The sequence below is a fragment of the Canis lupus genome, chromosome 34 (assembly GCF_011100685.1).
Source record: "Canis lupus familiaris isolate Mischka breed German Shepherd chromosome 34, alternate assembly UU_Cfam_GSD_1.0, whole genome shotgun sequence".
Classification (NCBI taxonomy): Eukaryota; Metazoa; Chordata; class Mammalia; order Carnivora; family Canidae; genus Canis; species Canis lupus.
In genome coordinates, this window is record NC_049255.1 from 22,075,235 (window position 1) to 22,093,399 (window position 18,165).

At 40.6% G+C, this 18,165-nt stretch overlaps 1 protein-coding gene across 9 annotated transcripts in view; it reads left to right on the forward strand.

The window, feature by feature from the left end:
- Positions 1–18,165, forward strand: part of TP63 (tumor protein p63) — a 218,388-nt gene that overhangs the window by 123,486 nt on the left and 76,737 nt on the right. For all 9 annotated transcript variants that reach the window (XM_038583684.1, XM_038583683.1, XM_038583685.1 and 6 more), the window contains one exon: positions 11,784–12,038. In XM_038583684.1, the coding sequence (XP_038439612.1) occupies positions 11,784–12,038 (255 nt within the window). The remainder of the gene's footprint in view (positions 1–11,783; positions 12,039–18,165) is intronic.

Genomic DNA, 18,165 nt, shown 5'->3' on the forward strand with positions numbered 1-18,165 from the left:
CTCCACTCTCCTTCATCACTTCCATCTCACCCAGGAAGAAAATGTAGACAATTAAGGAGATAATAGAGGGGTAGGTTGTTGGGGGAGGTAACTCAGTGACTTGATTTAAATGCAAAGAGGCGGGCAGGAGGGAGAATTGGCCCTTCAGATAAGTGGGGGGAAGTCCAAGCTTGTGTCTCATTCCTGTGTCTCCTTACACACCTAATCCTCCATTAACATAAAGTGGATTTTGAAAATATCCAATATTGAAAAATGATTGTCCTGCTTTCAACTCTGTACAGACATTCAGGGAAACAGTGCAGTTCCAGAAATTACCAAATTGCTTATAACCTCCTTTGCAGAACTAAATAGTTAAATAAAGTGCCTGTAAAGTCTTTTCAGAAACAGTATTTTATAGTTCCCCATATTGGGTTTTCTTACTGGTCTCATAATCTAGCACACCTATCCTATTCAAAAGGTATTCCTTTTTATATTCTGAAAAAAAAATTCTTGGGAAGTTCTCATTGCTAAATTTATTTCTTATTTGATAATGACTAAGTTTCTACACCCTGCTTAAGGTTGTTTTTCAAAGACAAAGTAAAATCAGGCTGTTGTGTAGATGGCAAGATGGCTTTACCAGGTGATATTTACCTGTCAATTTGAAATTCAGTAACTGGTGTTAAGGGAAAGCAGATATTGGTTCTAGGTAAGGGAATAACTGGCAACAATAAAACATTTTTGGAATGTTAGTGGATGAGGGTAGAGTGTAAATTGATATCTCATGCTAACCCTGTGATCTGAATTGCATCTTGTCTGTGTTTCTTCAATGTTAAAAAAAAAAAAAAAAAAAAAAAGATTTCCTTATAAAAGCCGAAAGAGGGAATTTTGAGTCAAGCGGTGGTGTGTTGCCAGAGGCGGAAATTTATGAAACACTCTCGTCAGCTCTTCTGGAAACACTACAAAAGAAATAGTTCTACTTTCTTATTGGTGCTAAAGCCACTAATAGGTGCAGTTTAGTATAATACCCCGATGAGAATTACCACCCCCAAAGTCAGCTTGCCTTGGAAAGAACTCCATACAGGCATTTTCTTTTTCCTTTCAAGCTTGCGCAAAAACACCCAAAGGGGCCATTTCCAATCCAGGCAGTGAGCTTTCTCAAGTTTATTCTTTCTCAGATCACAGAGACAATGGAGAATATGCCCTGTTTACTCAAATCAGTCTGGATTAGTGTCACTCTATTGATGGAATCAGAATTAAAAGGAAAACCATTACCCTCTCAACGGGCAACATCAGATGTTTTGGGAATGGCTTGATTACTTTTAAATAGACCATGGGAGACTGTCACCAGACTAAGGCTGAGGACTCTACAGTTAGACACAGTGAGAAAGAGAGACCCTGGGTGAAGTCCAAAGCCCTTAATAAGCCTGAGGCTGGGAAATGATTTCCATAGCCAGTCCCAAAGTGCTTGAAAGGCTGAAAATCAGAATAGTAAATTTCCAGAGAAGGTACTTTTCCTGGCTTCTTTCTATAACTCCAACACCACCCCACAGATATTTCTCTTCAGGTCAAATGGTTTCTACTTTTTAAGGCCCTGCTGGGAGGCTATTTCACCTTTAAACATTTCTCACCCTCCCTGACCACACACACACACACACACACACACACACACACTTCAGAATAACCCCCCTTCCCCTTGAACTCTCCTGCACATCTCTGTTCATCCCTCATTGGTCTCCCTATGGACCAGGGGCCTTCTCCCCAATTCTAGACTGAAGACTCTTGGTGCGTAGGGATGCATGCTATGTATCTCCATATCCTCTCCAAGACCACCAAAGGAGGTCCCTGAATGTGACGGAGGCATGCATCTGCTGCTATTGCATGAAGGGGTATCTTCAGATAAAAATATGGCATGTTGTATGTACTTTTACAGAAATGGCTCTTTGTAACTGACCTGTGCAAAAAGCAAACTGATTGCATACATTGTACAAAGCCTTGTCTCCACCTGTATGTTCTGAATGGTGTGGTTTTCTTTGACATCTTACAAGTCTCTCTCAAGCTCTCTCTCTCTCTCTCTCTGTCTCTCTCCCTCTCTGTCTTTTTAAATGAGCCCTGGTATTTATTTCCATTATACTTCAAGTAGCAAGAAAGTTTTTAAAAGACAGGGAAGTTTCCTGAGTAAGAAATGGCTTGTATTCTAACAGAGGTAAACAGTGTAAAGTGTGTGCTGCTTTCATTTAATTGATTACCCATGAGAACAGAGAATGTGTTTGATTTAAAAAAAAAATAAAAAACGAAATAGATTTAGATTGTTATCTTGCTTTGCAGTCACTTTTTAAAAGTGTTTACTTGCTTCCACACTGATTCATTTTGTCCCCTGATTCATTTTGTCCCCTGTTTGTCTCTTGATCATCACCAGAGATCTGGGGTGGTTTGCTGTGGGTGAATAAGCTTGATGATTTGCAAACACTTTCCCGTTTCATTTTCTGTGGTGTTATTATTACTAAAGGATGTCTGAGAAATCTTTAAGTCATTTTGTTCTTAAACATGGTGTCCTAGTTTTTTGTTTGTTTGTTTTCTCGTGTTCAAATAAGACACCAAGGAGCTGTTGTAATTATTAAACTGATTGATTATTACTTTCAAAATGGGATAAAGAGGATGAAATGAATAGATGGCTGTCTTTTCAAAGTAAGGCATGTCTTCTGCATAGCTGGAAACTTTGGTTTTATTTTGTAGTTAAAAGTGACAGCTTAAAGGAATACTGCAATGTTACATAAGTCACCATGTCTAATTATAAAGCGTAGTAAATCACTGAAAATTTTAATCTCAAATACAATGGAAAATGGAGCAATCAGCAAAGAACCTGACAAGCAAAAGCAAATTAGAATGCATGAAAGTGTCTCTCATTTGAATATGTATAGAATAGTAAAACTGAGTAGTATACTCCTTGTTTCATGTTTTACTTTTCTATCTGCAAATCAAGGCTAATGTTTTAACCTCTGTGTGTGTATTATAAAGTCTGGGAAATGAAGTCATGAATTTAGACCATTTGCAGGAAAGGTTTGTAAGTCTGATAAAGTACAGTCTCAGTTCCACAAAACATACATTGTAAATCCTTAATTAGGGCATTATTCTAAACTGACTTCTAGCTAACTGGGCAGAAAATCATGGAAATTAGGGAGGGAGGGACAAATTTTGTGGCCTATCCACCAGAAACTAATGTCTTACTCCAAGCTTGTTTCTGGGTGGTTTCTTTCCCAAGAAATCTGCATTTGGCCACAAACACCATCCCTAGGAAGTGAATAATTATATAACCACAAAAATTTGGATTCTTACTGCTGACCTAGATGCATTAGAAACAAACTCTAGGCCATTAGGTAAAAAATATTGCCTTGGCACAAAAATGTGTATGTGTTTGTTTTAAGGAAGTAGAAGCTCATTAATAAACTTCCCAGCTAGGCGTGAGCTACCAAGTATTACTCATTGCCGTGTGAGTGACAGGACTGGCTATTCTGCTACTAGTTCCCATAAAAGCTGAAGCTAAAAGCCCAATTCTCACCTACCAAAACAAAGCAAAACACAGAGTAAAGGTCATAGAGATTATTTGGAGATGCACCATAACATTCATTTGGCAGTAGTATGTGCAGACATGAATCGGATTTGAAGGCAGACTTCTCTCAGCATAAAAATCAACACTTAGTTGTTTTATTTATTTTTTTTTTTTTAATTTATTTATTTATGATAGGCACACAGTGAGAGAGAGAGAGGCAGAGACACAGGCAGAGGGAGAAGCAGGCTCCATGCACCGGGAGCCCGATGTGGGATTCGATCCCGGGTCTCCAGGATCGCGCCCTGGGCCAAAGGCAGGCGCCAAACCGCTGCGCCACCCAGGGATCCCCACTTAGTTGTTTTAGAATTAAAAAAGACATCTTCTGGAAGTGATTTTTATTTTGAAATGATTTGCACTTATTCCTTCAATAAATATTTCTGGAACAGCTACCGTGCCTCAGACCCTGTTCCAGGTACGAGACTCCATTATAACAAGAAATAATCTCTCAGAGGGCTGTGGTCTAGCAGAAAAGACAAATATTTAAAAAATATATATTTGTACGGATAATCCACATCAATTACGTGATGCCAGGGGAAATTTCAAGCAGGATCCCCATCGTGGGGGAAGACATGGAACTAAAACGTACAAGATGAGCTAGGATGCATGTTGCCAGCATGAAGGCTGACAACTGAAAGAGTTTGCCTTTGAAAACCTGGAGGAGTGCCTATTTGCTGGTTCTTTAGTCAGCAAAGGAAAGAGTTTCAAATAGCGTGGCATAGACCACTTTAAAGATCTGGGGCCTTTATTCTATGACAGTTGGGACCTACTCAAAATCTTCAAGCTCAAGAGGGACGATGTGATGTCACCCGCACTGAGTTTCTGGTGGCCAAGCTCTAAGGGTCTCTCACTCTTTGCAATTACACGTATTCTAAGAATGGTTAGTTTTATCTCCTGTCTTTAATATGAAAAACTTTTTTTTAAAAGAAATATGTCATTTGTAGCGAAAGATTCCAGGCAGATATTTGAGCGACTCAGATTTACATGCAATCAGAATGAGAGATCCGTAACAATACGGGTTCTCAAGCCAGATTTACTGGTTTCTCACTTGGACTCTGTCACTTGCTACCTTAAGGGAGTTACTTAATCTTGTGGAGCTTCAGTTTCCTCATCTATAAAATATGCATAAAACATAGGACAATAATGCCATTTAGCTCATGAGGATTAAGTGAATAAATAGAACTTAAAGACTATAAACATAAAACACATAGTTATGGACTCAGAAAGATGATCCGTAGTGGTAGTGGTGGTAGTAGTAGTAGTAATAGCTAATACTCTTTCTTTTTTCGTAGAGAGGATTGGATATTGATACTACTTGTGTTTCTGATTTTTTTTTTAAAATCCTGATGGTCACTATTTATTGAAATTGTTATCTTTCAATTTCGCAACGTGGTAAACAAAACTATCTTCTGTGATTCAGTGTTAATCACATTCAATCACCCCATTGATTTAGGTCATAATTTCTGATACGGCCTAGACAGATATATCCTATATATAATATAAGACAGATATATACATTATGTGGTCTGACAGATATATCTTTAAGTATTTTAAATTCACTTTGAAAACCAATGAGACATTATTGATGGGCCTCTAAAGTCACCATGGTATGCTTTCCATACAGGTGGCCTCATCGTCACTGAAAATTTTCATTGCTATGTACTCTCTTCTTTTCACATTACCAGTTCTGCTCAAGAAAGCTATAGAAATAGTGGCTGTTACAGATTGAAAATGTCCTCCCACATATTTTTGTTTCAACTTTGAAGAAATTGAAACTCTGTGTATTTTTCCTTCATATCTGCATCTAGAGTTACTGAATATTAGAATTATACCTTCCTGCTTTCTGCTCAGCCCCATGTTTCTTTGGTATATGATGATGACAGAAATTTCTTGCAGACTTCAGATGCTCGTGATTCTAATTTTGTTCACTTGGTCATTACTTCAAGGGAATACTGGCTTAAGGCAGAATGTGAAGTTTATTTTTTCTTAATTGAGCTCTCCACAGTGTAAAGTGGGAATATTTGGGTTGAGTTTCAACTTCAACACAATTCATTTCCTGGATTTGCAAATGCTATTGTCTAGTATTTGCCAACATTGCTGACCACCTGATCGCCCAACTTGTATTTTATTTGTCTCACCTGCGGTTGTCTGGCGTTGGTTGGGGCTTTTCGGGAGCTCTTTCCTGAGTTATGGAATCTCAGACCTCAAAGGAATCTCAGCACTTTGCGTCAGAACATAAAACCGTCTAGTAAACCCTCTGCCTGCTGTCAGAAGTCCCTGTGTGCTTAGGTGCTTTATTCTCACATGTTGTTTATTGGAAGGGATGAGTGTATTTTACCTCCAAATGTTCACTTTGGGGGATCATTTGGAAGATAAAAGAAGGGAAATATTTTACAACGAAAAAAAATCTGGTCTTGAGAATAACGTGATGCTAAATAAATTCTTAAGGTTGAAGGATTGTACTTAAACTTGACATTATAACACAAATATCTTCTTGGCTGCGGATGGAGCACTTTAAATTCTAGCATAAAAGAAGCCATCATTCCTTTAGGTGAGGCAGGTGATAGAAAACTAAAACACGACAAGTATTTCTCCCTAAGGCAGTGCTTGTTGAAAAGTCACTATCCTGCTGATATTTGGGGATGAAAATGTAGTACCGCCTGCTAGCACATATTTGAAATGAATGTTTTGTCAAGCCAGGGTCAGGAGGAAAACCGTTTTCTTTTCCCAAGAGGTAGCTTTAGAATCTTCACGAAAGTCCTGAGGTGAAAGGTCCCCTCAGCTGAGGAAAGCATGTGCATGCTGCCTGGAACATTGTTGATTTTTAAGCTTGGCCTGACCAATCTGTCTTAAAAAGTAATAATAATAATAATAAAACAGGTTATCTCATTTTTTGAAAGTAGCCTCGTGGCACCCTAAAATAGCTTTGTGGATGAGTGTGGTCATTCACCGGAATGTTAGAATTGATGTGCCTTTTATGTTTGATCCTCAGAATCAATCTCCTTATAGGAAGCTAAGGACCAGGTGGTGCATGTGCCTTACACAGAGATTTTTCAGCACGTTAGTCGCACAGGGCTGGGGGTTAGACTCCACATCACCCAGTCTAAGTTTGGAGTTCTTTTGTGTTACTCAGATCTATTCAGGAATGTAAGTGCCAAAGAACATTTAATTCCTTAGCTTGGTCTTATAGTAAGTCAAAGATTATAGATATAATTTCTTGAAATAAAATTTGGGCAAGTGATTGCTTCCTGTGACAAGGGGACATTTAAATGGAAGTAAACAAGTTGTGATTTTACCTCTCAGCAGTAACATGTCCTATTCCTGATTTGGCTCTCATTTTTTTTATTAACTTCTTGCTATAGACTGTGGCTCTTATTGCCATGTGGTCATAAACTATCTATTACAGATAGTAGTATCTGATGAATAGAACTTACACAATTTCTCTTATACAGATAAATTGGAGGAGAAAGAGTTCCAGGAGCACAAATTACATCTAAGTCACTCTTTGCATTTCACTGGTCAAATGACTTAATGGGGATCCTTTTTTGATGTTAAATTCTTTTATAGGAAAGTGATGACAATGCCAACTTTAAGCATAAACCCAGGTATTCAATACTGAGTTTTGTTTACAGTGCTACATACTGGCACATTATTTCTGAGCAGATGAGAAGAAAATTTAGGCTCACATTATTTTCTGATTTAAAGATAACTTAATTGTGTAATCCAGGAAAGAAAAAGAGATGAAACTACAGGGATTGCATTTATAGGATACTCCTAAAGCAGTGCCCACTCAGGAAAAATCTAGTCTTCTATATTTTAATTCTAATCATCCAAATTGAAGTTCAGTGAAGAAATAAATCAGACCCTACAGATGGCTATGAGAATGAAAAAGGTGGAAAAGAGGAGAAAAGCAGGAAAATACTCTTTTCTGTATTTGGAATAGTTCTTACCTATACTTACTCTTTCCTGATGGTAAAAGCAAACAGTTTGAGATTCAGCCCCTGAGTATCTCTTCACTTCATGACAGTTCCGTGTTTCAGAGCACCCCCAAGGTATCCTGGGATTACCTGAAATATAAGTCTCAGGGAACAAGGTGCGTTTCATCCTTTCTGTGGTCAGATTGGCTAGTCTGTGATGAACCTGAATATATTCCAGTTATAGATGTTGCTAAAAAAAAGAACAACAACAACAAAAAAACAAAAAAAAAAAACAACAAACTAGGGTCCAGGGGGTGAGTCTTCTACTTCAAAGTTATTTTATAGGAAATGAGGCATCTGTCTGAAGCCAGAGGAAATCAATTGTTATACTTTATTCGGCATATTGTGTTCATTTTGCCTTTCAGGATTTGTGGAAAGATGACTGCCTCCTCTTCCAGATGTGTTAGGGTAGATAGATAACATTTCCATTCATTCATTCATTCACTCATTGCGTATCTTGAGAGTATGTGAAGTTTATTTCAAGATCAAGATACCTTGTGGCTAGAAAGGAACAATTCTTATTTCATTTCAAAAATTCTAATATTTTTTGTTGAATAAGAAATACATGGGACATAGGAGACCCCATAGAGTTCTACTGAGGGCAGTTTTTTTTTTTTTTTTTTTTTTTTTTTTTTGACTAGCATGAAAATGTCCAGTTCTAACTTCTGAAGCTCTTCTCCTGGTCATCATAAATAGGCATTACATTAGCATCCTAGCATAACACCCCTCCATGTTCATGGAATTATAGTAAAGAAGGGGCACAGGCATTACTTCCTTTACCCCACCAGCTTCACTTTGGTGGAAAATGAATTAATCCTCATTAACCTGGTACAGAGCTAACTCCATACATACATACAAAAGTGTGTAGTTGCAATGGGTTCTGGTTCTTTTTTTTTTTTTTTTTAATGTTTTGCTATCACCATTTTAAAACAATAATCTATGACCCAGAGGCCCTGCATTTTCATTTTGTAATGGGTCACACAAATTATTTTGCTGGTCCTGCCTACATAGCGCTTATCTTCTTGGCTACGTCAATCTGCCCTCAGCCTCCAATCCCACTTTGTGGACATGTCCACTCTCTTGTCAAATCAAAGAGGCAAATAAGAAACTGTTGCTGTTGTTAAGTGAATGCTCCTTAAATTAACCGCAAAAGTACTCTTTCTTATGGCAAATTTATGACACTGATTTTTAATAAAGCTCTGCAAAGTATCCAAGTAGATTCCCAATCATGCAATTCCTACTTTGTGTTCTAGGCAAATTAAAAGCAAGTAGTGTTGGTTTTATGCTTTTAAATGGTTTTGAAAGACAATTGAGGACACTACTTGACATATGTTTCCTTAAAGTAAAATTCGAGAAAAGTTTGAATTGAAATGCGTTTTCCCACTTTTGTCTTGGATAGTAAGCAGCCCTGTGTCTAAAGCTGAGAATTCCAATGCGTAAGTGGAGGCATTAGCATTGGAAGCACACTCTGTTGTTATTAAGTAAAATATTTCTCCTAAACTGTATAGAATTAAAAATGCTGGCATTTAAAAGCTTTGCCATCAGCACCTACGGTGCTATGAAATGACTGGGAATATGGTTTCTGCTTTTTTAGTACCACCTGATATGTTCAGTTCTACAGCTACACCAGGGGTCTCCTTTGTGCTTCCCAAGTAAATGCATTCTCTATTTCTCTTAAGACCTTCGAGAAGCACTGAGTGTTTGCTCACTGGCTTTTAAAACTGGACCCCAAACTTTTCTCTTTACATATATTGAAAAAAAAAAATTCAAAGGGCTATGTTTCTTTGTTCTCATCCAAGCCCACAATTAGCCAAAGTTCCATTCTGTGTAGCTGGAAGGAGGAGGAAAGGGGTGGCTCAACAGGCATTTTACTGCCTGTGAGAAAGTGCTCGGCGGGTTTCTTTGTCCTTTCTGTCAGGGCCGACTGCTTCCCTAATTGTAGTGCTGTAGGGAAGCACGTGCCTCTATGAGCATTATCTGATTCCTACAGGACGTACAGGAGTGCTTTGCATGCTGACCCTTAACTTGAACACAAATAATATCTTTGCAATCCCATTCCTAGGCCCCTGCTGCTGGCCTGCATGCCTTCAGACTTGAGTTCAGCTGGGGTTGGGAGTGTGGACACTGGGGCAAGGGGTGGGGGCTCCTATGTTGTTCGCTTCTCCCCTAGTTGTATCACCTGCAGTTTTGGCCTCACCTGTTAGAAGAGTACAAATTGAAGCTGGACCAGAGGACAGGAGTAGGAGCTGCAGAAGTCAGAGGAGAGAGAAGGCAAGACAAACAGCTGCTCTTGTCAGCAGGGGGAGAAGTGTAAAGAGATTAATAGTTATTTGAAGAGCAAATGGGGACGTGGCATTCGGGCAGTGGAATGCGAATGTATAAATGTCCTGGGATGGGCATGCGGCCTGTAACATTTAGCCAGATGCTCTCTGGACTGAATGGAATGGCCGAGTTCGTCCTTTCGCCTCCCTGTGGGAAATACCTAAAGTTTAGTCGAATAATTCAATGTCGTTAAGATTTTCGTCCACCTTCTATTTCTTTGTGAGCTTGCTTGTTCTCCATCACTTGACTTGGTCGGGACTCTGCAAGTGCTACCTCAACCGAAGCACCTGACTCCTCATTTCCTTTATAAAATCTGTATCAACAAGACTGCTTTTTCTCTTCTTGCTTTTGCTTTGTTCCCCCTTCCTGGGCTTGAAGAGACAATGAGATTGACGTGGGTCAGAAGTGTTTACACGGGGAAAACTGGACCATACAGTGGGTGCCACTTCTGGAAACTGTCCCATTTGCGTCCACTTTAGGAATGCTTCGAATTATCTCATCGGGCTGACAGGTGTGCTGGTGTTGGGCAGGGCCCTGGACTCCATCAGAGTCAGAAGATTTGGTTTCAGAATTCCCACTCTTTGCTTATTAGCTGGTACTTGAGTAAATCACTCCTGCTCTCTGATAGTAATACATTTGTGTGTGTGTGTGTGTGTGTGTGTGTGTGTGTGTGTGGATTAAATGACAAGTTAACTCATTCTTTCCATACACATCGTATCTAGTGCCTACTCTGTGCTTGTTGGCACAAAAGACATAAGAGCATCTGGCAGAGGAGCTACATGAGCTAATATACTTCTGAATTGTATCAAATATAGAATGTTAATCATAACGAGATGGGATTCCTCTTCCACATGTTCTATGCTGGCAAAGAATAAACTGCTACAAAGAAAATGAAAGAATGGATAAAAAATTAGGCTGTGTTTGGATGACATACTAGCATGCTACATTTAAAGATATCTAGATGGCTTTCCCTAACCTTGCTACCTGTGTGCTTCTCCAGTCTCGAAGAAGTGGGTCCTTGTGGGGTGGGGGTGGAAGCATTCTTGTTACCCTGGGGCAGAATTTAGAGTGTAAGACTACAAGGACATTTGGAGGACATCTGATTTTGCTTCATATACAACTATTTGATGCTTCAAATCCCCTTTAGAACATACCATCCAGTGGTCTTTCTCATTCTGAATACTATGGCAGGAGGTGGAAAATACAAAGAAATAGGAGGTGGTATTTATTTATTTTAAATACCTTTTTTTAAAGATTTTATTTATTCATGAGAGACACACAGAGAGAGGCAGAGACACAGGCAGAGGGAGAAGCAGACTCCCTGCGGGGAGCCGGGTGTGGGACTCCATCCCAGGACCCTGGGATCACGATTTGAGCCAAAGGCAGATGCCCAACCGCTCAGCCACCCAGGTGCCCCTTAAAGACCTTCTATAGAGCTACTGAGCCCTGAACATTGTTGCCCAGTTTACTAATAAATGCATTATTTTACTTTATCTTTAAATTTAAGTATAGTGGACATTCAATGTTACATCAGTTTCATGAGTAGTGATCCCAAGGCTCTGCCCTATGCTTTGCTCCCGTGCATGTGGCCACTGTCTGATACCATGCAACGCTTCCACAGCATCACTGTGTGCGTTCTCCTCTCAGTCGCTCCTCAGGGGACCACAGTCTCCAAAGGCCGCACAAAACCCGTGTGACCTGTGCCAGGTCCTGACGAAACACACACAGGCCTCAGACGTCCCTTGGTCCTCCTATGACGAAGCGGTCGTTTGGCTTGGGCTGTGAGGTCTCAGAGGCCCACGGTGCATTTCTGTAGAATGCACGCACCAAGCGACGCCTTTTTCGGAGCAATGGCCTGCCGCGTGCAAGAGCTAACACTGGGCTTTCTGGGCGTCCCGCAGCCACAGTACACGAACCTGGGGCTCCTGAACAGCATGGACCAGCAGATTCAGAACGGCTCCTCGTCCACCAGCCCCTACAACACAGACCACGCGCAGAACAGCGTCACGGCACCGTCGCCCTACGCGCAGCCCAGCTCCACCTTCGACGCGCTGTCCCCGTCCCCCGCCATCCCCTCCAACACCGACTACCCGGGCCCGCACAGCTTCGACGTGTCCTTCCAGCAGTCCAGCACCGCCAAGTCGGCCACCTGGACGGTAAGCGCCCCCCCCCCCCAGCCCACCCCCGAGGGCTAGGGCCGGCTTGGCCGCCCTGCGCAGGGACCACCTGCCACAGCTTAGAGACCCGCGCCGCGGCCGCCAGCGACCTTTCGTGGCTGGGTCTTTAACACCGAGCAGAGCGAGGAGAAGTGCCCCTGGGTGGTTAGAGCCCCGATGCGGGAGCCGAAGCCCAGGTTCTGGCGGGTTCCTAACAATGTCAGCAGATCTGTGCCTGCCTGCTTCACCCCGGGGGGTGGGGGGGTGGGGTTGGGGTGGGAGGAGGTCCGTCCTGCATGAGGGTGGGGGGATGAGGTAGGGGTGGGAGGGGGTCCGTCCTGCAAAAGTTTTTGGGAGACTCTAAAGCATTGTGCCAACAAAAAGTATCATGAGCATGGGATGCGTAATTGCACGTCCAAGAATGCAGGATAGTGATCAGTCTCATTACGCTGAAGAAGTAAAAGTCCTTTTTTTTTTTTTAAGATTTTATTTATTTATTCATGAAGATTTTATTTATTTATTCATGAGAGACACACACAGAGAGAGAGAGAGAGAGAGAGAGAGAGAGAAAGAGAGGCAGAGACACAGGCAGTGGGAGAAGCAGGCCCGGTGCAGGGAACCCGACGTGGGACTCCATCCGGGCCTCCAGGATCACGCCCTGGGCCTAAGGCAGGTGCTAAACCATTGAGCCACCCAGGCTGCCCATAAACGTCCTGTTAATATGCGATTAAAAAAATGAAATCACCAAAACGGAGTAATAAGAAATTAAAATCTCACTTATTACCAAAGGGCTAAGTTTGCTTATACATGTAGACTCTGTAGCACGAGTCATGACTTAACTGATACTTAGGAATTTAATACATTTAGATTTTTTTTTCCTCAAAGAAGCCTCCAAAACTGTACATCAGAGTCATCAATTAGTCCAAAGAGACTCCGATTAAATAGTTGGAAAAAAAAAGGACTTTACGTATATAATGTTTCCAAGAAAACATAGAGATATATTAAAAAATTAGAAAGGTGTAAGAATGTTTATTCTCTTTCAGAGTTTGTTTTGTAATGTATTATAAATAAAATTCATATATAAGGGAGGAGACTTACAAGACCGGTTTTAATTACTTGATCAAAGAATGCCCAACACCAAAGTGGCATGCATGTTTTTCAAGCAACTTAAAATTTGCATGGATTATAAGTGCTTCCCAATATTATCACCTTATTGAGAAGTAGCTTTACAGTTGTTTTAACAGTTTTTTTCCCCCATCTTTGGCAAATAGGTTTCTTTGGAAAGTATTTTACTTTTTTATGTTACAGCGTCTAGCTCGCTATAGCATTAATCCAACTGTATATCCTTTATAAAACAATCTACATTTGTGACACTATGTCCCATGTAGTTTCACATGTGTTCCCTCATTTTGTCTTCACTTCTTAGTGAACTAGGTAGGACACAATTTATGATTCCCATTTTCCTAGCAAGAGAAGCTTAAGAATGTGGAGGTTAAGTGACACCCCTCAAGGGACAGAGGCTTTTGTGTAGCTGGACCTATTTCTGATTGTCCCCTCCCCAACTAGATTGTGTTCTTTTTCTCCCATTCCACATCACGATGTTCAAAATGGTCTAAAATTTTATTTTTGTGCTTTTCTTTCATGGTTTGAGAAGCGGTTCTGTCACGGTTCATATTTCAAACATAAAGTCTAAGTATGAGCCTAAAATCTGATCTTCCTCCCATGTGTTATTTATCAATTGTGTCACAGTCTTGAGTGTCTTTTATATTAATAATCCTGGAGAATGGATCCTAAAGGTGAGTAAACTTAGAGTCCATTGGCCTTAAATAAATATTGGTTGATCCATCTAAGTAATATCTTGCTGAAAACCTGCTGGAATAGCCATTTTATAAATGGAGCATGATGTGCGTTAGAATAGAGGTCGCTGCTTGGGTGTTCACAATCCCTGATCTTCCTGGCTAACAGGTTCTTGTTTGCATACTCAGGCCAACCTCCACTATGTTAGGAATAAGCACGTCGGAAGGGCTAATGGGCCTACTGAGGCCACTAATGATTGAGCATTTCCCTTCTAAAATGCTTTAAGAACCATGGTTGTGGAACTTGCTACAAGTGGAACATTAAATCCCATCTCCCCTCACCTCCCTCATCACCTCCTCATACAGAAATCTTAAGGTTTTTCTCAGATTGAACATCATTCTGAACCATCAAAGAAAGCCCCATTCTCAGAGAAGTAAATTGTGTCACAGAAAAAAAAAAAAAAAAAAAAAGGCTGGGGAGACATACCTAAGTGGTAGGTTAAAAAAGAAAAAAAATATCTTACGGAGCATACTGGTAAAATTTCCTTATGAGGGACAGCAGTGAGATCAGTACCCTGCGTGAAGGGGTAGGCACTGCTGCAATGGGGAGGGCCCCTGTTTGGGGGCCAGAAAACCTGGATTCTAGACATGATCATCTTTGTGACTTTAGCCAAGTCACTTCGTCTTTCTCGAGATTAGTCGGTACCTTTGTGAGGATAGGGAAGAGTCCGGTGAAACCTACTTTCTTTTATTTTATGGTGGAGTCCTATTAAATCATCATCATAGGACATTTGTAGAAGGACTTAAGTTCTTATTATGTATTTTGCCTGCCATGAATGAACAGCCTTGATTAAGCTGTGTTGCCTTTCTTGGCTTTCCTCCAGTCCACCCTACAAATTTCATGAGACAAGGTGATTGAGTTAGTTGTCCATTCTCTCCTACTAGAGTATCACATGGTGTTTAGAGTTTTAGTTTTAGTAAGTACGTTAGAAAACCATCAGTTTTCTTTTAGGCCCAAGTGCATTTCTCCTAAATTTAGGGCATCTGAGTAGCTGTTGAAATCACCTAAAAAAACCCCTAAGATCTTAGCCAAGGACACCAGAATCTTGTACACAACAGCATCTAACTCTCTGAACCAAATTATATATCTTCCCACATAGGCACAGAACCTCACTGTTTTTAAAAGTACACTCTCACCTGTTTATTTTGTTGGGCCTCACGACTATGGCTGTTAGCCCCACTTTTCTAAATGAGGAAAGTTAGAGAAGTAAAGGTGACAAGTCTGATCACCAGTCAAGGTGGGTGAGGAACCCAGGGCCCCTCACTCTCAGCTCAAGTCTCTCTGCCATCCTGTCTAGACGGCCTTTCCTCCTGATTGATAGAAGGAGACGTACAGGGACATCCAGGCCCTGTGTGGTATGGTGCTGAAGCCCAGCTGATGGAGAACTTTTTAAATATCAGATCATATAACACCTATTTATTTGACATCTGTGCATTTGAAAGCAACTTTCCAAAATAAAATACTATCATTTAAAACTGCCCACAAACAGAAAGCAGCAGAAGCAGCTGTCATTAGGAGGAGCCACACTTACTGCATCGTCTTCTGGTAATTTTTTAATAAAAATCTTTTTAGTACCATTTTATCACTTGTCATCATCCTCTCGTGTTTTCTCTTTTAATTCTCATTTTACTCAGACTTTTTGCCAAAATGTAATTAATATCTTTACAGCATGTATGCTTATTTGCTTTCTCTATTTTTTAAATAACAAATGTGTTTCCAGTTTCTTAAACACGTGATATTTATTTTAAACTTCTTCCACCGAGATAAAATGAAGTGCGGTAACCTTTTTCCATATTCTCTATCTCACAGACATGCACACACATACGTTCAAACCCAAACCCAAACCCACCCGAATTTAGGACTTAGTTTTAGATTCCTTTCTTATTTCTATAATCTGATGGCTGCTATAATCAGAGAGGCCTCCCATGTAACATCACGAGGTGCCGGTCTACTATGGTAGCAAGGAATCATTAGCCAGGAGATAGTTGACAGGTTTAAAGATGGCAAGAAACTTAGGTGCAGATTTTGATTCTGCAAGTTGCTAGCAGCACATGGGAGCTGGCCAAATGGGGATGTTAATACATTTTTATTATGGGGATTGTATGACCAGTGTCATGCTCTCATGGGCACCTGGCTTGTCATAGGGATGGATATAAATGTTCACTGAATCTGAATTTTGATCCCTTCGTTTCATGAGTTTCCTAGTTTTGTGAGAGTTCAGTTGTGCAAGTAATAATTTGAAAGCAAAGCAAAATGTTTCTACTTTTTTTTTCATGCTTTTGGGCTATTCACATGCATGCTCTAGCCCCAAGAGACTGTGATACTATCCACTATCTAAATATATGAGTAAGATAATATGGAATGATAACAGGTTGTCCTATAGGCAGACGTCTGCAGGATGGCTGTTCTGTTTTCCTATGCCTGCCCAAGTGTTTTCCTCTTTGCCAGCACAAGGAAGGGCCCTCTCCAGATTTGAATTAAAAAACAGTTGACTTCAGCATGTATTTCTCATTTTCAGTCCACCACTTCATTTATGGGGATGCCTTTTTTTTTTTTTTTTTTTTTTAGTCACCATGTTAAATAAAGGATAACAGTGGATTTCACTTATGGAAGAGTCGATATATTGATTTGTGGTGGCGGAGTACTGGAAAGAGCCTACGTACTCATCAGTGGGAACCATTTCAATATTTGGTGACATATCCAAATAATGCATTACTCTGTGGTCATTGAAAAGATTCATACGTACTGACCTGGAATGCTTTTGGACTGGTGGTTGAGTAAAAGATAAGCTTTCTACGGCACCTACTTGAGAATCGAGAGGTCTGGTGAGAACACCACTTTGGGCGGCAGAGTGTTCCCTCTCACTGGACTCTAGTGACCAGGCCTCTTTGTGAATATAAGTCAATCTGTCTTGATTACCAGCCTCACACACATTTGTCAGTTTGCGAACTCTTTTTCTCATAACCCATGACCCACAGTATTATCTGTGTGCAAACACTGAAAAGCCTCAAGTTAGTGTTTTTTGCTGTGCTTTGAGAAAAAGACCTGGCCTTTGGACATACAATCACTTTTTTTGGTATTATGATTTTTCCCTTCATAGATTTCAAGGTCTTGGAGGACAGGCCTCCTGACCCACTGCCCAGCACATTTTCCAGCATACAGTAGGCCCTTAATAAATATTAAGAAACTTTGTTTTCTCTTCATGGCTAAAGGAAGCAATTCTAGTTCCAAGCAGTGTTCCTCAATTCTGACTCTGATTGTTAACCATCCGTAAATTTGATGCTTTTCCCTCCACCCATGATTTATAGACAGCATTCTTCCTTTGCCTCTCCTGCTCATGCCAGCCTCGTGTCCTGCTCAGAGCTTTGAAGAATCTGACTTGAGCAAGTGGAGAGATTAGGGAGGTGGCATTTGAAAGGGGAACAGCCAGTTCCCCGGAGAGTTTCATTGATCCCAGCGTATCAGTCCTGCAAGCTCTCTTGCGTTGGCTTCACAGGCGAGCTGAGATGCATGCCTGTGGCCCACCCTCCCTGTCATCAGGTTACCTGTAATGTAAGACTTCCAGAATAAGGCTGCCAGCTTTGCAGAAATCTAATGCAAGCCAGCCCGTTGCGTGGCCCTCTGGAATCTTGGGACTCTTAAGAATAGCCCATCAAAGGACATGATGTACAGACAAACTTTTTCACGGCGAATATGATTTATCAACTTCTTTTCACAAAGGAAACACTTTTGTCCTCAAACTTTGAGCTGTAATTGGGGCTTGAGCTGATCTCATAATCGAGTGGCTGTTAGATTTTATTGCTGAGGGACAGGAGAGAAGTCGGCAGACTTGGCTCCTGCTGGTGATACATTTGTTATCCATAATGAGGTTATTTTCACTTCCTGACATAGCTGTCCTGTAAATCTCCTGAGATACATATAGGAGTCCCTTTTTTGTGCCCCTCTCATGATAAAGAAAATAATGACACTGAATGTCATTCAGTGAATGAGCACATTCACCTGTTATCTGAGCTATTTCTTAGTTCCACAGTATTGAGGAAGAATCTCCTAAAGAAAGGACTTGAAGATTCTTGGTGATGGTTCATGTTTAAATCCAACACTTGATTGGATTTATTTACTCATTTTTTTTTTTAGTATTTTATTTATTTATTTATTTATTTATTTATTTATTTATTTATTTATTTATTTATTTATGAGAGACACAGAAAGAGAGGCAGAGACACAAGCAGAGGGAGAAGCAGGCTCCATTCAGGGACCCCGATGTGGGACT